We start from the raw sequence: 24,001 nt of genomic DNA on the forward strand, positions 1-24,001 counted from the left end.
TTGCATGAAGATCTGTCTATGGTATACATTTCAGACACAGACGGCAACGTAACTGTATTTTTCCCATTTTCTTCGAAATTTAACACCTTTTCTGGTTACGCCATGCTTGCACATCTACGTTGCATTTACGTGTACTTAAACGGTACGTACGCATGTTACTGATTTCACTAATTACGATTTGTTTTTGCAAAAACAATTGTTGAATTTGCATTTGCGGCTGATGATGGGTGATAGGAGAACTCGAATTGTCATTCAAAGATAAATAAACGTTGGTTGGCTGCTGCCACACATGCTTTGCCTGGTGTGTTCGGTATCGATTTTCTTTTATTTTTGTGCGGTGGCTGGCAGGCTGTGCGTTAACTGGTGGTTATAAAATGTAATTTGCAATATGTAAACAAGAAGCTATAAATAAATGATTCAACTAAATATAGAAACAAGTGAAGAAATTGCGTGAAGAAAATCTTAAAAAAATTCTTACTTAACAAAGAATAAAATCAAAAATTAAATGTCAAGAACGAATGCAAAATAAATAAGTGTGCTTGGAATTTAAAGCCAAATACAAAATTAGCCGACATAACAAAAAATAATCCCGACACAACTCGCAAATATTGTTGCATTAATTGCAAGTGGGTGTTTTTATATTCCATTCTGTTTTTTTTTTTGCCACAAATCCAATTAAAATTTCAATGTCAACAAATCCCCCAAAAGAATCAACCAACCAACCTTCCCATCAAATTTGTTGCAAAGCCTAAAAAAGAATCAATCAAAGGAAATTATCTGTGTGTATTCAGTGAAGTGTGAGAGGGGTAAGTGCAGCAAATAATGCAATCAATGAAAGAGTTGTTGGTTGAGAAGGAGCAAGGGCAGGGGTTTACGTGGTCAACAACAAATGCGTGATGTGCAATAATCAAAAGAAGATAAATAAGTTATCGAAATGTGAACAATTCTTGGGCATCAAATCAAAAGCAGCGTAGCATGTGTTTGTTATTATTGATTGATGAGCATGGGAATAAAGATAGAGAGAAACAAATTTTGGAGGCCTTAAGCAGCGAGAGAGTTTGTTTTGTTTGGATGCCGGCAAAGACAGTGTGGTCAATTTGGTGATAATTTGAACGTCAACTACAGCTGTTAAAATGGGTTATGTAGCGCTTTTCCAATTAAACCGAAAGAAAATATAAAAATATATTAAAAATAACAACTAAAGCAATTAACAGGCACTTGTTTGTTGTGAAAAAAATAATAATACAAGAGAATAATTGTCCATTTGCCAATTTCAAGAGCAGTGCTTAAAAGTGATGAAAAATAAAAACAATTAATGCTAGGAACACAATTGGAGCGAACGACGAATTTTTTCGCGGCGTATGTTCGTCGTCAAAAATAAAAACCATATGTGTATATGGAAGTGCACACAATCACGGCGGCGGCGAAAATTTCGTCGGTCGCCGCGAACTCAATTAGCTTTATTTCTATTTCATACCCCGGCGACCGGCGAACAAAACAGTACAAGGTGGCCATACTTGTACGAATTTTATGTGTTTTAGTAAATAAAGTTACTTTTTACTTAAAAATTTGTTATGGTCACTCTACTATCTGTTATTCGTATAAAAAAACATAAATAATTTGTTTATTTATTTGTGCACTTGCGCCTGAGTGAGGATGGATATCAGTGAATTTATAATAGAGAAGATGGACATAACTGAAATTATAAAGAATTGTGAGTTCTTGTATAATTTTCATTGTAGTCAACAAATGAACAAAAAGTAAACAACTTCATCAGCTGTTTTATAATTTCGTCGGTATTGTGTTCCATACGACGAATTTTCGCGGCTCATTTTGTCGCCGCGTAGGGCGAAATTCGTCGTTCGCTCCAATTGTGTTCCTAGCATAAATTAAACACACTTCTTTCCGGCAAACTTAACACCTGTGAATTGGGGCATACGAGACATGTCAGTTAGAAGAAGTGGTTTTTTAAAATCAGGAGTAATCAAATTAAATGCAGCAAAGAAAAAACAGTCATGTGTTTGTTGTTAATTAATGTTAATGGAAAAAATAATATTAAACAATATATTTGACTACAACTTCCAAATTTTTTGGATATTGGTGGTATTTTCATAAGCTTGTAAACAATACCTATTTTGACTATATCGGGTTAGTGGCTCCGGGTCCAGCCCGGGTCTTGAACCCGGACTTTCGGGTCAAAAATCTTTGTTTAGTTTGGTTACAAGCCAAATAAATGACCATCCTCTTAGTTTTGGGAGTTTATTGTCTCTTATTGGGGCATACAAGTCATCAACATCAACTGCCGTAAAGTGCTTTTTGTCAGAATAATTCTGAACATAAAAATAACACTGTCCGAGAAAACATTTCTCATAATTACCAGAAATACCCGTGAATTATGAAAGCAGAGCAAACAATTAAAAATACAGCAACGTTCGGCCGGCCGATTTTCAAAAAAAAAAAAATCCGTCGAGAAATACCGATCAAATCAAAACCTTTATAGGGAGGCTATACAAAGACTTGGTGATGATATGTAATTTTTTGCATAGGCTGTAATAACGATTCCGAAATTCAAATACGAAATTTGACTCAATTTCGGTGAATAATGTCGCTGTTATCATTAAAATACCGAATAAAAAAGCATCATTGTATAGGGGCTATAGAAGACCTATACAGACAATTCTCTTTCAGGGGTAAAGTAGTTACGAAGAACTCCTTGTGTAGAATTTCAGACAATTTCAATTAAAAATGTGGCTAAAATCATCAAAATACCGAATGTCGGGATAAACAATTCTCTTTTAAGGTTAAGTTCTCAGAACGAACTCATCGTGTGGATTTTTAGCCAAATCTATTGAGAAATGTGTTTCAAATTATCAAAATACCAAATATCTGGGGTACCGGTTTATGGGGACTATACGATATCGTGGATAAAACACGGATTTTTTATGCGTATGTTTGGGTCGAATAACCGGGTATGTACCCAAGTACAATTACTTTGCCGTAGTCTAGTTAAAAATAATACCTGTGATTCTTTTAAGATTTAGATTAAAGACTGCTTCAAATCCTTGCATTAAAGATTATTTTGGTAGAAATTGTAAAACGGATTGAGACATTTTTCAAAAAAAAAAAAAAATAAATAAATAAAAAATAGTGGCCATAAGGTATGGCCTAATACCGTAGAGAATTTGGCTACAATCTTTACATTACCGATTATAAAGAGGTACGTTTATATGGGGCCTATACAAATCCCTGGACCTGTAAAAACAACATCCTGTCCAATAGATTGAAATCCACTAAGAAGCTCTAATATTAAATTACAAACAATTCCGTTTTCAAAATTGGCTACAGTCGTCAAAATAATATCGAATATCGGGAGGTACCATTCTATGGGGCTATATGAAATCGTGGACCGATATAACCCAATTCCAATCTCATAAAAATTGCAGGCTAACATAGGTATGAGTAGCATTTTAGTCATACAGGTCGATCTCTTCGAAGTTGGAAGAAATGGTCGACAAGCTGACCCAAAAATAATTCTCAACATCGGTTAAATTTCAGGAATAATTCCATACAACGTTCCTCCAACTGAATTTTGTTAAATTTTATGGTTTGGGTTCGTAAGAATAGAATATGAAAAATGTTCTAGCATAAGATTACTCTGTGACATTACTTGCTGCTAGATCTACTAGTGTTGACATAATCTCATCTCTCCCAATTCGAATTGCCCTTCACCTGCATTCGATAGCATTTGTTCTGTTTTGCTTTGTGTGTGTGTGTGTGTCTCTAGTGACCATAACAACAATTAGTTGGGATGTCACTCAAATCCCGGCACCCGACCCCACCAGCCATCCCCACTACATCTTGCTGGCCACTCTAGTAAAAGGGGGACTTCGTAGTGGCAAAATGCATTTTTATTGAATGAAAATTCTTTTCGCTCTGCTTTATGACCAAAAACATGCTATTGGCATCAACTACAGAAGGATGACCTCTTTATTTATTTTTTTTTTTGAAATTACTAAACTGTTGAGAAATTATTTCAAGTATTTTATTCAAGATATGTGTCGATCGATAATGACAATTGTGTGCTACGTATCGGTCGCCTTGTTAAGTGGGCGGTAATTGCATGTGTATTAATTAATTAATTATTGCAAGACAGAGGGGTCTGGGTAAAGGTTACACGTATAAAATAGAATAAACAATTTACAGAAAGTAAGAGGGAATAGAGATTTGTCAGACGAAACCTAATTTTCAAACTGGATTTTTTAGGGACTTAACGGAATTCAAAGCTAGCTGCCTGTTGTAGGACAATTGATGAAATGTTCAATCGAGTCTGCAATTCGAATTTTAAGCCACGTCTACAATGAAAACTCCATCATGATCTATTTGCCGAATACATTTTTCACGATTTAGGTGTTCTTTATTTGTACTGTAACATGACTTCTACCTGCACTCATCGATTTAATAATCCATTATCTGATTATACCCTACACCACAAGTTGGTCAAGGTATTATGTATTTGTGCATTTGTTTTTATAAACAATGTTCAGGTCGCATTTATTGCCCGATCCAGATGAAATTTTGCACAAATCATTTGTTTGACCCAAAGACGAACCCTTTTGGAATTGGAGATAATCGGTCAAAATTTAGATATACATAGCTCCCATATATGTCTTCGTATCTTCGAAATATGTATGTTAAATTTGGTAAAAATCCGTTCAGATAAAGCTATTGCTCCCTTTTTCTATTAATCTTAAATATTTAGTTTGCAATTCGTTAGACCCAACTGTGCCAACATAATTATATTTGTTCGCCAACATTACCCGAAATTGGGTGCCATGTGTTGCTGCTTTTGTTTATTGTTCCCAAGATTGCATCATGTCTGATGAATATGCCAATACATCAGCATAAATTGGCAGGGTAGATACTTCGCAACTGTAATTGGATCCAATTCAAGGCTAAATTTAAATTTCGTATTCAAATGACATGGAATTAATTGAATTTATTTGCTACTTTACGTTGTAAAGTTCGAAAAAATATCACTATAATTTGATCCTAATGTTCCATAATAACCCTACGTGCCATTTTAAACGATATTTAACCTGAAAGGGTTCAGTAATGCATTTCACATGCAGCTGGGTAATACAGTTATATCAAATCAATTATCTTTAGTTTTGTTTCTTTCGGCTTCGTGGAAAAAATTTTCACTGATATTGCTAAAAAGACGAAAAATAAACGTCATAGTATTAAAACTAAGATGAGGAGGAGTTAACTATAAAAATCAACATTGCAAAAATTTGGTTGAATTTCCAAAGATTTTGTGTTTATAGTTCTTTTGTCTATTTTTTTAGTCCCTTTGGAAGATGCTTTCTTAAAAAATTCATGTGCTCCAAAAAGTTTTTTTTTATTGAAACCTCAGGTATATTTACGCCGTTGATAATTTGTTTGAGTTTTTATCACAGAACCCGAGAAAAATATATAAATCAATTTTAACGCTAACTATTTTGACCTTGAAGTTTTATGGATTTTTAGGATCACAATTTCGTTCTGTATGACAATAGCTTTCAACTTATCTCAGAAAATCAAAATTCTAAACGGTTTGCAAGATATGGGCCTTACATCTAGACAACATTTTTGATGGCCCATAACAGCAAAGTCGATGGGATAGGGAGAAACAGCGTGACATGTGTCTTCTCCTTTTTGGTCATCTTTCATGCTGCGGTGATTAATAATTTTCGTGTCGCATTGTGTAATTTTTTCAAAAAAGTTTTTGATTTTGGTTATTTTAAAGAAAAAACATCTTTATCACATAACACCGTCTTGTGTAAAGTAAACGTTTCCGGTTTTCCAGTTCATTTTCATGCATTTGTTTGTCTAATTTGACCCAGGAGCTCGATTTGTTTACCAATTTCTTATTATTGTCTAACCTGGCCTTTCTCAAAGACTCAAAACTAAAGCCTTGCGAACTGTGACTGCAAGATTTTCACCATTTTTATATCTTCTGCCATATGGCAACGGAGGTTATATATCATTCAATACGTCCAAAATGTGTCTCAATGGAATAACTAGTATAGACCACAAAACGATCTAGCGAAGTCTGTCCGTCTGCATGAGTAGCTGGTATAGCTCTCGATGGGGATTATTATCAAACTTGGATCGAGTTCGTAAAATTAGTCTCCGTTTTTTTCAAACTAGGTACATTCAAATATTTTGTTATATGTAATTGTAACAAGTAAAAATAAATTAAGTTCGGTTGGCCGAACTCTTAATATCCTTCACCATTTGGAAGGAACTTGAAAATTTTCAAAAAAAAAAAAATCCGAAAAAACTACCAGATAAATGAAAACCGTTATATGGGGGCTATACGAAGACGTGGACCTGCATACGATATTTTTTGTCATAGGCCTAAGTACCCATTACGAACTTTAAATACGAAATTTGTAATAATGTCGCAAAAAGTCATGAAAATAGGGAATATCGGGAGGTACCGTTATATGAGGGCTATACAAAGACGTGGACCTGCATACGATTTTTTTTGCCATAGTCTGTTGTACCCATTAAGATCTTCCAATACGAAATTCGGAACGATTCCGGTAAATGATGTTGCTGAAATCCTCAAAATACCGAATATCGGGAGATACCGTTATATGGGGGCTATACGAAGACGTGGACCAGCACGGACAATTTTCTGTAATAGGCTGTATTATCCATTACGAACTTCAAATACCAAATTTTATCAACCTGCTTCATTTCGTTCAAAAGATAGAATGATTTCCACAGACGGGCGCACATCGCTAAATCGACATAGAATTGTATTCTGATCATATGCTTTGTGGAGTCTAAACTCTATAATATTTCGAGGTGTTACAAACGGAATGACAATCTGAATATACCCTCCATACTATGGTGGAGGCTATGAAAAGGCCTTTCCTGAATTGTTGGAACGAATCTAAATTTTTATGTTGAACTATTCGTTGACGAAGTAGCTAGCACTTGCTTGTCTCGTATAGAATGACTCAAGTATATATATTTTAGAGTTGGAATAAATAGGTCTTAATATTTATGTTACGTCCTCCGTCAAAAAGTATGAATAACTGAGTGGTTTGATTTGAAGATGTGGCCGAATCCTTAAAAATACCGGAAATTAGGACCAAATATAGAACCCATCTTCACAATTTTCTGTATGGAGAGATTTTATCTGCTCAGAATCCGAAATGCAACATTGCATGTGATTCGGTGTGAAATTGTGATTTAAACAATAAAAATACCAAAAATCAAGAAGTATTATTATATACAGGGTGAGATGAAAAAACTGCAACCAACTTGAGACTGCTGTTATTTCTAAGCCACTCGTCCGACAGCTCTTAAAATTGTTCCAGTGACAGCACATTATATTGTTTAAAAGCGTACAAAAGCATTTTTGCTGAGAACTTTCCAGAAAAAAAGTTAATCGGGATGGAATTCAAGCGTGATAGGGTGATCCTCCAGCATTTAAATGTGAATAAATCCTTTTTGTCTCGTACCATCGCTCGTTACCGTGACACTGGTAGCGTAGCCCGACGTCAAAGAGGTGGACGGAAGAAAACAGCAACATCAGTAGAAATGGTTAGTATATAAAAAAGAAGCGATTTGATCGAGTGATCCAGCGCACTACGGCCACCAAAATCTCCGGATACCAATCCGTTAGACTATTGTGTCTGGAGTATTTTGGAAAGCAAGGTTGGTACTAAAAAATACCAAAGTGTCGATCACCTCAAGCAATCGCTTCGCTGAGAATGGGCCAAAATAACGCAGAACAACATTCGGGCAGCGTGTGACGGTTTCATTGGCCGTTTGAAGGGCATAATTCGTGCCAAAGGTAACCAATTCGAACAAATCTAAACTTATTCTAAAATTTGATGCTATTTCCGACATTTTTCTTTCATTCAATAAAATGTTATGTCAGTTTTTTTCTATATCAAATAGTTGTTTTTTATTGAAAATGTTCTACAGGGATGTTTTATGTCTTCTGAAAACCTATAACGAAAAATTAAAGCTTATTTGGTTTGAAAATACGTTCGAAGCCCACAAAAAAAAAAATTGAATCAGAAGGATCCGCTATGTTGGGTCTTTACCAAGTAGTAGCCGAGGGAGTCGATACTTACCAATATCTGTAAATGTCAAATTCCAGGTATTTTTTTGAATGAATCCAATACGGTGAAAGTAAATAGTACGTTTTGTTGCTCTCTCACTCTCTTACAACAATAATGATTGAACAATATATTCAGCCGAGCTCGATTGATAGTCTCCTTTGGATGCATATATACTTTCCCTCTAAAAGATGAACTACAAGACGCTAATTCTTTTTGATCATCTCCTCCTCTTAATCTCTAGCCAATTTAAAAATTTTCGAAACGAAAACAAAAAAGTTGTGATCGGTGGCAATGCTAACTAGACATATCGATCGTTGATGTTTAGAATAGATAAACATAGAAGAGATCGGCAGAAAATTGTAATTGATTTGCATCTTCGATACGATGCATCACAGGAAGCAGCAGTAACAAACGTGTCTGTCCCATAAATCCCCCTTTTGTCTAGGAGGCATGCGTTCGCGCGCTCTCACTCTTCTCCCATTCATTTAGAGAATCCGAATCTAACAAAAGAGATGGAATAAAAATTCGAAAAAAATTAAATCTTGGGGCTGTGCCACATTTAAAATAGATTGATTCAGTTGCATTTGCATTTTTTAACATTTCGGTTGTGTCACAGCGAAAAGACGACGGTGAAAAAAAATTTCGAATGAAAAATCGCGATACGAAAAATAACTAAATTTCATATTCATACTGTGTTTCGAATTCTTTCGAGCGAACGACCAATGTTTTGGAATTTATGTTGACGAATTTTTAGGAAAAAATCTGAAGTCGAATGAATTTAAAAACAGCAGATAAAATAAATTTATTTAAAATAAAAATAAAATTTTCAACATTTATTTTGGTAGAAAACTAAATTGAAAGTGGAGCAAAGTGAATTGAAAGATAATGGCCCCGATAAGTGAAAAAAGAATGTCAAACCAAGCACAGCAACAACAAGGCGACATTATAATACCAACAACACCAACAATGCAATTGAGTCATCAACAGCAGCAACACCACCACCAACAGCAGCAGCATCATCATCATCATCACCATCACCACCAGAGCAATCATCATCATCATCACCACCACCATGCCAAGGAGAATGCCTCTGCGGCTGCAGCGTTACGCAGCAATGGCATAGTTATGGCCAGCCCCAATGTCAAGGGTTTGGAAATAAAAGATTTTCACGAATCTTGGCTGGAGGAGATGGAAGTGTACAAGGATATGATGCATGGTCAGAAGCAGAAACATGTGCCGCCACCTCAATTGCTTGGTTCGCACAATCATGCCCATACACCGCAAGGCTGCCAAATAGATGTTGTGGCGGTAAATACTCATCATCATCAACAACAACACAATTCAAGTGCCAATAAAATGTCGTCACATCCGATGGCATCAACAAATACAACTGCATCCAACAACAACAACAAGTCAACATCGTCTGAGACAAATACAACAGCCACCAGTGGCCGTGCAAATATGGTTACCAATGGAAATGTCAAACGTCGAAATGTGAGCGACAACAAAAACACGAGAGTGAAAGTAACCCCAACATTGGCAGCATCTGCTGACACAGCGACAAAGCATGCGAAATCTCAAGCATCCGGTGGACATCAGGTAAGTTGTGTGGCTATTTTTGATATTGCAATTATGTTTATTGTTGAAGGATTACGGAATGTTGTTGTTGTTTTCGATTGTTTAATTTGAAATAACTAAATTTGTTTGAGATGTTGGTCAGATCTTGGTATTAAACGCATTTCCCAACACAAAAATGCATTCTAAACCAACTTTTTCGATATTGACAGTTAGCGACAGTTGATTATTCTAATATTTAGAAGAAAAAAACCTAGATGTCTTCCTCGGTCCATAGAAGACCTACAGACCTCCTTCTGTCCATAAAATACCCCCAGGTCTTTTACTGACCATGGAAGACCCAGGGGTCTTTTACTTCTTATAGGATACCCCTATGTGTTCTACTGTCCATAACAGACTCTAAGGTATTCTACTGTCCAAAAGAGACCGAGAAGAAGGCCAAGAGTAGACCTAGAGGTCCATAGAAAGTCTATAGCTGTTCTATTGTCCATGGAAGACCTAAAGGTCTCCTATTGTCCATAAAAGGTCAAGAGGGTTCTATTGTCCATAGAAGACCTAGAGATCTTCTATTGTGCATAGAAGGCCTAGAGATCTTTTACTGTCCATAAAAGATATACACAGATGAGGTCCTAGAGGTCCATACTGTCCAAAAGAGACCGAGAGGTTTTCTACTATCCATAGAAAACCCAGATGTATTTTGAGGTCCGTAGAAGTCCTAGAGGAGTATAGAAGACCCAAGATCCTACTTTTCATAGAAGGCCAAGAGTAAACCTAGAGGTCGATAGAAGGGCTAGAGGTCTTCTATTGCTCATAACAGGTCTTCTATTGTCCACAGATCTATGTTGTCCATAGAAAGCCTAGAAGTATTCTACTATCCATAGTCCACAGAAGACCAAGAGGTCTTATACTATACCTAGAGGACCTAGAGGTTTCTACTGGCTATAGAAAGCACAGACGTCTTCTACTGGCTATAGAAGACCTAGAGGTCTTCTATTGCCTATAGAAGACCTGGCTATAAAAGCCGAGATGTCTTTTTATACCCTCCACCATACTATGGAGGGTATATTAACTTTGTCATTCCGTTTGTAACTCCTCGAAATACTCATGTCAGACCCAACAAAGTATATATATTCTTGATCAGCGTAAAATTCTAAGTCGATTTAGCGATGTCCGTCTGTCTGTCCGTCTGTCTGTCCGTCTGTCTGTCTGTCCGTCTGTCTGTCTGTTGTAATCACGCTATCTTTCGAATGAATTGAGATATATGGCTAAAATTTTGCACACATGTTTATTTTTCCAGTAGGCAGGTTAAGTTCGTAAATGGGCCATGTAGGTCCACGTTTTCATATAGCTCCCATATAACGGTAACCCCCCTATATTCGGTATTTTGATGATTTTAGCGACGTTATTCACTGAAATTGTTTCAAATTTGGTATTTGAAGTTCCAACTGGATACTACACCCTAAGACTGAAAATTGTCTGTGCAGGTCCACGTCTTCGTATAGCCCCATATAACGGCACCTCGCTATGTTCGGTATTTTGATGATTTTAGCGACATTATTAACCGGAATTGTTTAAAATTTGGTATTGTCGGTGCGGGTCCAGTTTCGAATTTGAATATGGCAATGGCTTATGACAAACAATGCATATGTATGTCCACATCGTATAGACCCCAATATAACGGCTATATTCGGTATTTTTAAAATTTTAACAGAATTTTTTAAGGATTTTATTTTTTGAAAATTTCCAAATTCGTTGCAAATGGTGGAGGGTATTAAAAGTTCGGCCCGGCCGAACTTACTGCTTTTTAACTTGTTTAGTTATAGAAGACCAAGAGGTCTTCCGCTGGCTATAGAAGACCTAGAGGTCTTCCACTGGCTATAGAAGACCTAGAGGTCTTCTATTGGCTATAGAAGAACTAGAGGTCTTCTATTGGCTGTGGAATATCTAGAGTTCTTCTATTGGCTATAGAACACCTAGAGGTCTTCTACTGGCTATAGAAACACCTAGAGGTCTACTGGCCATAGGAGACCTAAGTTAGTATTTCATAGAAGGGCTGCAGGAATTCGATCTAGTGTGACCCTTATTGGAACCCTCCGAATGCTTTTATCTGAATATTTATGCCCTGCACCGCATAGTGGTAAGGGTATTATGTCTTTGTGCATTTGTTTGTAACATGGAGAAGTAAGCGAGATAAACCAATAGTTACTTTTGAGGATCTTCATAGAATCACTTTCTGAGTCGATTTATGCATGTCTGCCCGTCCATCCATCCATGCATTTTTGTGAACAAAATGCAGGTCGCATTTATTATCGAATTGAGATGACATTTTCCAAACAATATTGTTTGGCTCAATGACGAACCCTTTTGAAATTGGTTATGATCGAATCAGATTAGATATAGCTCCCATATACCTTCAACCGATTTCGCGTTATTTGTGCACTACATGGTCAATATCAGTCCAAATGACTTGAATTTTGGCACATCCGACCGAATTCAGTCTAGAAGCAAGTACATCAGATTTGGAGAAAATCGGTTTAGATATAGCTATAGCTCCCATATATATGTTTTATCCGATTTTGGGTTTTAAGTCCCACACATTCGTAATATGCACTCCATAAGAATGATATTTGGTACCAGATATTTTATAGAGCTCGGAAATACCTCTGCCAAATTTTATCAAGATCGGTTCAGATTTGTATATAGCTTCTTCAACCGATTTCGGGTTAATTGCCCACCAAATGGCCAATATCAGTCCAAATGACCTGAATTTCGGCACAACCGACCGAATCTGTATTCTAGAAGCAAGTACTTCAAATTTGGAGAGAATCGCTTCAGATATAGCTTCAGCTCCCATATATGTTTCATCCGATTTGGCCTTTAAGTCCCTCACAATCGTAATATACATTCGATACCAATTATACTTGGTACCAGATATCTTATAGAGCTCAGAAAATTTAGTGAAAATCGGTTCAGAATTGGATATGCTTCACATATATTAGTTCCTTCCAAAAAAAATTATAACTGCCCTAAGGCTAAATGTTGATAGGTGGTATGATCCACTTCTACTATATATGCACTGTGGTGTAGGCCATAACATAGTCGACCTTCCCCGACAATTGACTTTTCCTTACTGGTTCTCGTTTTAGGTTGAATCTAGACTTTGGAAAAAGCATCCCTTGAGTCTCTAAAGACGACAGAAAACAAGTACCTAATATCCCATTGAGAAGGAATTTTTATAGATAAGTTAGGGAGCATCTTTGAAGTCCTAAAACTGTATCAAATAAAACAACACAAATTTATCCCAAACTAATCTCGAATTGTGATTAACATTTTCCCAATAATTGTACGTTTTTCTTTATTTAACGTTTCCCACATGGACCTGCCTGTTGATTGAATCGCTGCCAAAAAACACACACACCCACCCCATACCAACACCTCCTCTCATGTGCATAATTGTTCCTACTCGTTTTGCTTTTACTAATCATCTAAAGTTGCAATTAAAGAGACCACGAGAAGAAACGCCTACGAAAAAGGCGGGAAGTGGCAAAATTACCTCCCCAAATGCCAATAACTCTAGTCATCCTAATGCCAAGCGTTCGGGTCACAGTACAAACGATACGTCGAATGCCGTTCCTACATCCGCGGCCATGGCCAAACCAAATGCCAATGTCAACACTGCTCCACAAAGTCCTAGTAAAGTAAAAAATGTAATGACGGGATCAAATTCTAAAGTCACAACTGCTGAAAACACTGTTAGTAATAAGAATAGCTTAAATGCTGCAACTGCTTATACACCCGCCAACGCCGCTATGCCTCCATCTCCTTTTCCATCCGCATCGTTAACCCCGAGTCCCAAGAATAATGCCAAAATCATTGTCAATCAATTCCATGCCAGTAGCCTGCTGAATGGTCAGCAATTGGAGGAAAAAGAGAAAATACTAACCCTGAATGGCTTGAAACCCAGCAAAGCCACCGCAGCCTCTGCCTATGAGGCTAGCTTTTATGCAGCCAATTATTTGAATGCTGATAAGGCACACAATAACATTTCCAATGGTATGCCAGCTGTGCGTTCTTCTAACCAAGGTGAGACTGGTACTACTGGTAGTAATTTTGTTGGTGTCTCTTTAGCTAATCAAGGAATCAATGGTGGTGCCACAAAGCACGATGGCAGTGAGTATGCCGATGATGATGATCCAAGTGCAGGTAATATTGAAAAATATTCAATTTGTTAATATGGTATTGAAATTATTTTTTTCCAGCCATAGATGATGTCAATCCCGATACGGACAGTGATTTTGAGGAGGACTATGTTGGAGAGCCATTCCATTTGGAGGAGGATGGTGATGAAACGCTGCAAAGCAAAACAAGTAAGTAAAGAAAAAAAAAAAACAACAATGATTTGAAATAAAAAAAATCTATAACTCTTTTCAGAGCCTTATGTCTACTACACCCCCACAACAATACTTTCGCCAAGTCTTTTCCCCAATGTTGCACCCTATCTGAACTATTCATCCCATGCCGAGCGAGGACCACCCATGTCAGCTCAACTGCATAAAATTCTTAAATGGAAACTGAGTATAGCAATGCCAAAAATTGTCAAGAGAGTTGTTCTCAATTCAGGATTTCGCATAATTAAAAGTAAGTCGGATTTTAGAGTTTGAACAACGAAGTCTGTATAAAAATCGTCTTCTTTTACAGATACAACTGATTGGATGGCCGTTTGGGAGAAACACATGAAAAGCCCCGGCTTTCGAACAATCCGTTCTCATCAGAAATACAATCACATGCCTGGCTCATTTCGCATTGGACGCAAGGACAGCATGTGGCGTAGCATCAATGACAAAATGAAGAAATTCGGCAAAAAGGAATTTGGATTTATGCAAAAGTGAGTGAGTTTCGGAAAAGTGGAGAAGGACTTAGGTTTCTTCATAGAAAATCAGAAACCTTTTCCAGTCATGTCGAAAAGGGGCATTTTTGGACAACCCAGGGGGAAGAATGAATTTAGGAAAGAATAAAAATATGAAAACCCAAAGGATTTTTTATGTACTGGGTAAAAGGTCGATGAAGGACATAAAGTCCTTAAATAGATGGGATATAGAATCCTTTTAAATAAAGATGTACAGGAGATAGTCTTCCCTACCATATCTGAAAATAAGTATTTTAATAGACATTCCTAAAGGTAACCTTTTTCTAGACGAGTTGAAAGGAATAAGTCCTTTTCTGGACGAAGTTTTTGGCATCGACGAGGGGAAAGGAAGGATTCCTTTTCTAAACGAGCGACGGAGTCGGAAGAGGCGAGTCTAGTTAAACTAAAAAATAGTCATTTTATACATTTAGGAAAAAATGATTTTCGCAATGAGCTATAACAGTTGAAACAAAGATAATTTTTCCTAAACGAGCTGAAAGAAGAAAGTTGTTTTAAGGGCAACCTGAAATAACTTTTTCTTAGATAATCTGAAAGAATAAAGATTTTTCATAGCAGAATAGAAAAAGCTTTTTCAAGCTGAGAGAGATCATTTTCTAAGACGAGCTAAATTTGAATCAGGAAAGAGTCTTTTCCGAGACTATCAGAAAATAAAGCATTTTCTTAGAAAAGCTGAAATGAGAGACTTTCTACACGAGCTGGACGAGAGAATTGGAAGTATTTTTCATAGACTAGCTGGGCAGAGGGTTTTTTCCATAGACTATCTGAAAGAGGAGAAGAATGTAAATCCTAATATACACCAGCTGATGGAAAGCACTTTCGTAAGCGAACAAAAAGCGAGTCTTTTATAGAGGAGAAAATGAATGAAGTATAAATGATCAGAAAATAGTTTTTTTTTTCGAACATTCTGAAATATAGTCTTTCTAGACATATTATAAAAATAATTGTACTATAGGAGGTGGAAGAAAGATTCTTTTCCTAGATGAGGAAAAGTCTTCTCATAGATTCAGTAATGAGTATAAGCTCCTATACTGGGTCGTTTCCTGGACGACCAGAAAGGTCTTTTCTTAGGTACAGCGAAAGGATGAAGTCTATTCCTGGACGAGGGTAAATAATGAGTTCTCGTCCTATAAATGCTGAAAGAAAAGGAAGTTTACTTAGACGAAACAGGATGTATTTTCAAGAATGGGCGTCTTTTTGGGGGCTTTCATCAACAATTTGAAATTTGAAACATTTAATTACTACTCGATACAGAGCGTTATTTTTATAGACTACTTGAAACAGGTTGAATCAAGTCCTGAATGTTTGAAGTATAAATGATCAGAAAATAGTTTTTTTTCGAACTTTCTGAAAGATAGTCTTTCTAGACATGTTATAAAAAGAATTGTACTATAGGAGGTGGAAGAAAGATTCTTTTCCTAGATGAGGAAAAGTCTTCTCATAGATTCAGTAATGAGTATAAGCTCCTATACTGCGTCGTTTCCTGGACGACCCGAAAGGTCTATTCTTAGGTACAACGAAAGGATGAGGTCTTTTCCTAGACGAGGGTAAAGAATGAGTTCTCGTCATAAATGCTGAAAGGAAAGGGGGTATTCTTAGACGAAACAGTATGTCTTTTCAAAAATGGGTGTCTTTTTGGGGGCATTCATCAACAATTTGAAATTTGAGACTTTTAAGGACTACTCGATACAGAGCGTTATTTTTATAGACTACTTGAAACAGGCTGAATCAAGCTGTATTTTCATAGATAACCTGATAACCTGAAGAGCTGAAATAAGAAGTCTTTTACTAGACGAACTGAAACTTATACATGTTGAAACGGAGTGTTTTTCATAGACTAGCTACAACAGAGCTGTCTTAGGGAGTCAAACGAGCTAAGTCTTTACACACGCGAGCTAAAAGGAATTTTCTAGAGACATACATTAAGGAGGAATTTTCGCAGAAATAAAGAAAGACTTTCTTCAAGGATAAAGTCTTATTTAAGCTCGTACGCGCAAAACTGGAAAGACAGTCCTTTTATAAATAGCCGGAGTGTTTCCATAGACTAGTTGAAAAAACAGTATTCATAGACCAGCTGAAACAGAGACACATACCTAAGTTAAAGGGTGAAGGCAGTGTTTTTGGGTTACAGAACAGTTGTCCTTCTCAACGACCCAAATAGTGTGTATAAGGAAGAACTAAAGCTAGTGTTATTTAAGTATGATTTGGAGGGAGATATACTATTATATTTTATATTTTATAAAAGATCCGAAGGAAGTATTAATATACTAAGCGATGTGAGTGTTTATGGACTAGCTGAAGGAGTCTTACTAGACAAGCTGAAAGAAATCTTTTCAGACGAGCTGAAGGGTGTCCTTATGGACGAGTTGAATGGTGTCTTTCTACGCGATATGAAGGTGGTCTTTTTAGAGGAACTCAAGGGAGTCGTTTTAGACAAACTCAGGAATATTTTACACAAGCTAAGAGAGCCATTATCGATGAGCTAAAGCAATAATTTATTGATGAATTGAATCGAGTATTTGTAGACGAGCTGATGTGGGTCTTCTTATACAAGCTTAAGGGAATCTTTATAGACGAGCTCAAGGATGTCTTTATGAACGATTTTAAGGGAGTCTTTTTAGACGAACTGAAGATAGTCTTTTTAGACGAATTAAAGGTAATCTTTTTAGATGAATTGAAAGGAGTATTTAGTCAAACTGAAAAGAGCCATTATCGACGAGCTAAAGCAAGAATGATTGATGTGTTGAATCGAGTATTTGTAGACGAGATGCAGCAAGGCTTTATGGACGAGTTGAAGCAAGTCTTGAAAGACGAGACGAGGTTAAGATAGTCTTTTTAGAGGATTTGAAGCGACTCATAGACTATAGGAAGGGAGCATTTATAGACGACAAGAAGGAATATTTATTTTGGAATAATTCTAAAGGCCCAAAAATAAGTCTTCTAATACATAAAGATACAAATAAGTTTTTTTGGAGACTTTGTTGACATCTTTGTTAGCATTAGCAGGCAAAGCCTTTCTAGATCTAAAAATCTTTATGGTTTGTAAATGAGGAGAGAAGGAAGCATGTATGATAGCATGAAATAAGTCTCTAACGATTAGTTGAAACGACTTATATATAGGCGAATGGAATATTTATAGACGACTAGAAGGTAGTACTGTTAAAGGTCTAAAAATAAGTTTTTTAAGGCTACTCAACATTACTCTTTGTGTCGTTAGGAACGGATTCTTACGTACTACTATTTAAGAATATCTTTATATATATATTGGAATCATTTTAAACAAAACCTGTATAGATTCACAAAATCCAGAATCCATTATATACAAACTAGCCCTAGCAGATCCTATTTTTTATACCCTCAGCCATATGGCTACAGAGGGTATATATCATTTGATACGGTCAAAACGTGCCTAGTGGAAATAACGGTTTTAGACCCTAGGTCTCTTTGGACCAAATCCGTTTCAGAACATTTGGAGTCGATCTAGCGATGTCCGTCCGTCCGTCCGTCTGTCTGTCTGTCTATCTGGCTGGCTGGTGCGAACGATAACTCTCGAAGGGAGTATCCGATTTGGTCCAAACTTGGTACATCGTAATATTTTTGTCAAACTTAGATCGAGTTCGGAGATGGGCAATATCGGTCCACTCCTTCTGGTACCTCCCCCACAAAAGGTCGAAATTTTCAAAAAATATATTTTCTGCACAGAAAGAGAAACGATAATCCGATTTTGCTCCAACTTAGCATATACTAATATTTGCGTCCGTGTTAGGTCAGGTGTGAAAATGGACAATATCGGTCTACTCCATCAAGTACCTCCCCCACAAATGGTCAAAATTTTGAATAATTACAAATCTCATAAAATGTGATGTAAGAGTCCGATTGTCTTCAAATTTCACACATCCCAACATTTATATTAACCCAAGGTCTGGTGTTAAGACGGAATATATCGGTCCACTCCCTCTGGTACCTCCCCCACAAAAGGTCGAAATTTTCAAAAAAATATTTTTGCACAGAAAAAGAAAGGATAATCCGATTTTGTTCCAACTTTGCATATCCTAATATTTACGTCAGTGCTAGGTCAGGTGTGAAAATGGACAATATCGGTCCACTCCATCAAGTACCTCCCCACAAATGGTCAAAATTTTGAATAATTAAAACTCTCGTAAAATTTGATGTAAGAGCCCGATTGTCTTCAAATTTCACACATCCCAATATTTATATTAACCCAAGGTCTGGTGTCAAGATGGACAATATCGGTCCACTCCTTCTGGTACCTCCCTCATACAAGGTCAAAACTTTAAAAAAAGAAAAAAAAATATTTTTTTCTGCGCAGAAAGAGAAGCGGTAATCCGGGTTTGCTTCAACTTGGCAAATCCTAATATTTTCGTCAGTTCTAGGTCTGGTATAAAAATGGATAATATTGGTCCACACCATCAAGTACCTCCCCCACAAAGGGTAAACATTTTGAATAATTATAGTGTGATTTTGGAATCCGACAGTCTTAAAATTTCACACATTCCAATATTTTCCTAAATCCAAGATCTGGTGTTAAGATGGAATATATCGGTCTACTCTTTCTGGTATCTCCCCCACAAGGGGTCAAAGTTTTGAATAACCAAAACTTTTATAAAACCCGAAATCAGGTTCTCTTTATATTTCATACATCTCATTATTTCCACTAAGAAAACATCCGTTGTGAAGATGGGATATATCGGTCCACTCATTCTGGTACCTCCCCCACAAAGGCTCAAAATTTTGAAAATCCATGAAGCTCATAAAAAGCGAAATTGACATCCGATTCTATTCATGACCTGGTACATCCCAAAATTTCCATTAACACAACACAGCCCAAACCTAGCACGTCGCAATATTTATATTATATTTATTTAGGCCCGACACGAAATGGCCAATAATGGCCAATTCCTTCGGAACCAACTGCATAAAGGTTTAAATATTTGATCAATCAAACCAGAAGTCAACAGATTTTAAAATACTCGAACATTGGCTGAGGGTATACATCTGTCGGCAAAACCGACCGAAACTTTTTAACTTGTTCATTATTTTTTTTTGTGTTTTTTGTTTTAACTTCCAGATCCTATGTCATGCCAGAGGAGTTAGAGCTGTTGAGAAAAGCATGGCCCAGAAATGTGGCACGTCGCACCAAATGGATTGTAAAGCCACCGGCAAGTGCACGAGGAACCGGCATAAGTATTGTAAATAAATGGTCACAATTTCCCAAAGATTTACCATTAGTTGTACAAAAGTAAGTCAGCAATGAGTAATAAAATAAGAATTCCCCTATAATATTTTAAATTGTCCTTCCAGATACATTGAACGTCCCCTGCTTATAAACGACAATAAGTTTGATATGCGTATCTATGTTGTGTTGACCTCAATAAATCCATTGCGCCTGTACATGTACAAAGATGGTTTGGCACGTTTTGCTTCCGGCAAGTGCTCTGCATTTTGAATAATGTTCGGTAAATGTGTAATGATGTGTTCTCTATTTTCAGTTAAATACAGTTCTGAATTGAATAGCCTAGACGATGTGTGTATGCATCTAACCAATTATAGCATTAATAAATTCTCCGAAAGTTATGACAAAAATGAAGATGTCAATGCGTGTCAGGGTCACAAATGGACCCTGCAATCGTTGTGGTCATGTCTGGAGGAACGTGGTGTGAACACCAAACGCCTATGGGCCACCTTGCGTAATTTGGTGATCAAAGCCTTGATTAGCGGTGAGGCGGGCCTTAATCGAATGTATCGCCAGAATGTAAATTTCCGTTATAATTGTTTCGAATTGTTTGGTTTCGATGTGCTGCTGGATGAGAACTTGGTGCCATGGCTGTTGGAGATAAATATTTCACCTTCATTACATTCAGATTTGCCATTAGATTTACACGTCAAGGGACCACTGATACAGGCGGTCTTAAACACTGCCCTCTATCAGGTGCCACCCAAACTCAACGAAAAACAACAAAAAGATATTTTGGAAGAGCTGAAGCTGGAGGGTCCGTTGTGTTTCGATAGACGTCTGTTTACCACATGCCTACGTAATGAAGAAATTCGAAAACATAATCAATTTACCAATCGTTCCATTGAAGTGCGAGAGGATTATTTGGATGCCATCTTGGAACATTTATTACCCGATGATGTGCGCTGTTTGCTGTTAAGTGAAGATGAATTGAATCGTTGCAGTCCATTGGAGCGAATATTTCCAACACCAAATACCTTCAATTATTTGAAATTTGTTGATAATCCGCGTTACTATAATCGTCTGCTCGATGCCTGGGAACATCGCTATGGCCACTGTCGTGAGAAGGGTATTGAGTTGCTGAGACAATATTGCCGGGATAATTATCATCTGATAGTGGCCGAAGCGTCTTTTGAAAAGGTATATAAATGAAAGATTTATAAAATAATAGATATACGGGCTTGAAGTGAGGGCCTGAGTAAATATGGAAACCTTTTAAAGCTCTTCAGGAATTTAAGATAAGATTGTCTAAACCAGTGGAAGAAAGTTTTAAGAGAATGCAGAAGACACTTTTCTGAAATGAGCAGAAAGGAATCCCTATAGACGACCAGAATCATGTGTTTATGGAAGACCCGAAGTCAGTATTTATAGACATTAGCATTTCTGGACGGTAAGTCTTTCTATAGCTGAGCCGAAGGTAGTTCTTCTTGAGGGAGATTTTCAAGATGATCAGAAGGGAGATTTTTTATAGACGAATCGAGGAGAGTCTTAAGATATGAGTCGTGAAGTGTTTTTGATTCGTCGAAGGATCTCGGTCTCACAGGGGGTATTTAAAGACAAAGTGTGAGGTAGTTTCTGTAGACCAGCTGAAGGGATTCTTTTTAGACGAGTTGTAGGTCTTTCCAGGCGATCTGAAGGGAGTTTTTCTAGATGATCTGAAGGGAGTTTTTCCAGACGATCTGAAGGGAGTCTTTCCAGACCATCTGAAGGAAATCTCTCTCAGCGAACTGAAGTGAGTCTTTCTAAGCGACCTTCAGCTCGTGTATAAAGACGACCTTCAGCTCGTCTGTAAAGGCGACCTTCACAGCTCGTCTGTAAAGGCGACTTTCACAGCTCGTCTGTAAAGGCGACTTTCACAGCTCGTCTATAAAGACGACCTTCACAGCTCGTCTATAAAGACGACCTTCACAGCTCGTCTATAAAGACGACCTTCAAAGCTCGTCTATAAAGACGACCTTCACAGCTCGTCTATAAAGACGACCTTCACAGCTCGTCTATAAAGACGACCTTCACAGCTCGTCTATAAAGATGACCTTCACAGCTCGTCTATAAAGACGACCTTCACAGCTCGTCTATAAGACGACCTTCACAGCTCGTCTATAAAGACGACCTTCACAGCTCGTCTATAAAGACGACCTTCAAAGCTCGTCTATAAAGACGACCTTCAAAGCTCGTCTATAAAGACGACCTTCAAAGCTCGTCTATAAAGACGACCTTCACAGCTCGTCTATAAAGACGACCTTCACAGCTCGTCTATAAAGATGACCTTCACAGCTCGTATATAAAGACGACCTTCACAGCTCGTCTATAAAGACGACCTTCACAGCTCGTCTATAAAGACGACCTTCAAAGCTCGTCTATAAAGACGACCTTCACAGCTCGTCTATAAAGACGACCTTCACAGCTCGTCTATAAAGACGACCTTCACAGCTCGTCTATAAAGACGACCTTCAAAGCTCGTCTATAAAGACGACCTTCACAGCTCGTCTACAAATTCGACGACCTTCAGCTCTTCTATAAAGATGACGACCTTCACAGCTCGTCTATAAATTCGACGACCTTCACCTCTTCTATAAAGACCACCAAGTCAGGAACTATTCTGTTGATTATATCCAGGGCTTCGAGTAGAGCTCGATTTCCTCTGCTGAAGTCGGAGTCCGGAAAGAAAATGTGCTACTGTTCTGAATGACTAAAATTAATACAAAATCAGATTTTAGACACCAGCTAAAGACACAGATGTCCATCGAGGCCGAGGATGGCATGAAGGTGGGCATACAACCATGGATCTTTTAAGATTTCAAGAGCACCGTCGTAATCGAATATCCGCGATGATTTAAGACGTCTAAATCTTTTAAATATTATTTACATATTCTTTTGTTTTTTGTTGCCAGGAACCCAAAAACCATGTGACCGAGATTGATGTTATGCATGTAAAGAAAGAAGAACCCAAACCCGATGATGTCAATGTAACCGACGATACTATACCCATCCCCGTCTTAAATTTTAATGCAGCGGATATGCCAAAAGATGCCACAGAAACGCCTTCAAAGGAAAATTCAAATGTTTTGAATAATAATAATGCTACAACAACAAATACTATTAACACTACCAACATTGCTGCCCAAACCAATGAAGCGGTGATGCAACCAAAAGATGTTTCGAATTCAACGAAAGTGAATCCTCATCAGCCGACGAATCACAAGGAAATGCCAGCCACTTTCCCCGTCAAGGTACCAAATAAGACGAAACAACATGTAAGAGGTTTCCATGACTATGGTTTGGATTTTGAAAATAAATTGTTGCACTTTTTTGATTTTTTTAGGAAACTACAACAGAACGTAAACTTAAGACTGATATTAAAGCTTCATAATGTTAGCCGTTGTTTAGTCAACCACTACTACTACTGCTACTATTACAACTGAACAAATTCTGTAGTATATTGAATTTATTTTTAAAAAATGTTTAATCCAACATTTAGCTGAAACCGACAACAGAACTAACTCAAAATTCATTTGCAATGGCGACACCAAGAACTCGATGTTGCAAATGAAATAAATTATTGATAATAAAAATTTTTAAATAAATAAATATGTGAATGGTATTAAAAATTTAGTTGATTTGGTAAGTGTTGACGTTAGAGCTTAAGTGAAGTTGAGTTCGGGCTCTTTCTTATTGAACATTTGTATTAAACATTTTTAATATTTAAATGTTAAAAATTATGCTGTTAAATTACTCACCATTTTTATTGTTGAAACAACAGCTTAAAACTTGAATTTCCAAACACTCCCGAATCAAACCGAAGGTTGCAAATACCTTTTATTACGAATGTCTTTCCATAACCGACATTAACGACGAAAATCAACCGAACCCGACAAGAATATTTTTATAACACACATTGTCTGAGTTTTGATACCTTTTTTTTTAATTTACGAACAAATAAATACAAATTTACTAAATTTTTAATCCGAATTTTTGGTTCTTTTTGTGAAATATTTCTTTAACACTTTGATAATTTTCCTATAAAGGCAAAATAGGGTACGCGCAATCGAGAATGTCACCACTTTTGTTTTTACGAAAGCCAACGGTAGGCGCCTTTTTACGAAGCTCTTCCAATTGGAATAC

The 24,001-nt window shown here is 37.0% G+C and overlaps 1 protein-coding gene across 2 annotated transcripts; it reads left to right on the forward strand.

The window, feature by feature from the left end:
- The first annotated feature begins 416 nt into the window (after positions 1-416).
- On the forward strand, positions 417-23,469 carry LOC109613485 (uncharacterized). Of its 2 annotated transcripts, XM_059123842.1 has the most exons (12): positions 417-806; positions 8,972-9,725; positions 13,193-13,754; positions 13,830-13,904; positions 13,961-14,068; positions 14,133-14,339; positions 14,400-14,586; positions 19,715-19,885; positions 19,948-20,072; positions 20,136-21,019; positions 22,771-23,133; positions 23,202-23,469. In XM_059123842.1, the coding sequence occupies exons 2-12, from the start codon at positions 9,012-9,014 to the stop codon at positions 23,247-23,249; spliced, it is 3,444 nt and encodes a 1,147-aa protein (XP_058979825.1). In that variant the 5' UTR covers positions 417-806; positions 8,972-9,011; the 3' UTR covers positions 23,250-23,469. The 2 variants fall into 2 exon arrangements, with proteins under 2 accessions (XP_058979825.1, XP_058979823.1); XM_059123840.1 differs by having other exon boundaries at positions 13,193-13,904.
- The last annotated feature ends 532 nt before the right edge of the window (positions 23,470-24,001 follow it).

This window comes from Musca domestica, unplaced genomic scaffold (genome assembly GCF_030504385.1).
Source record: "Musca domestica strain aabys unplaced genomic scaffold, Musca_domestica.polishedcontigs.V.1.1 250, whole genome shotgun sequence".
Classification (NCBI taxonomy): domain Eukaryota; kingdom Metazoa; phylum Arthropoda; class Insecta; order Diptera; family Muscidae; genus Musca; species Musca domestica.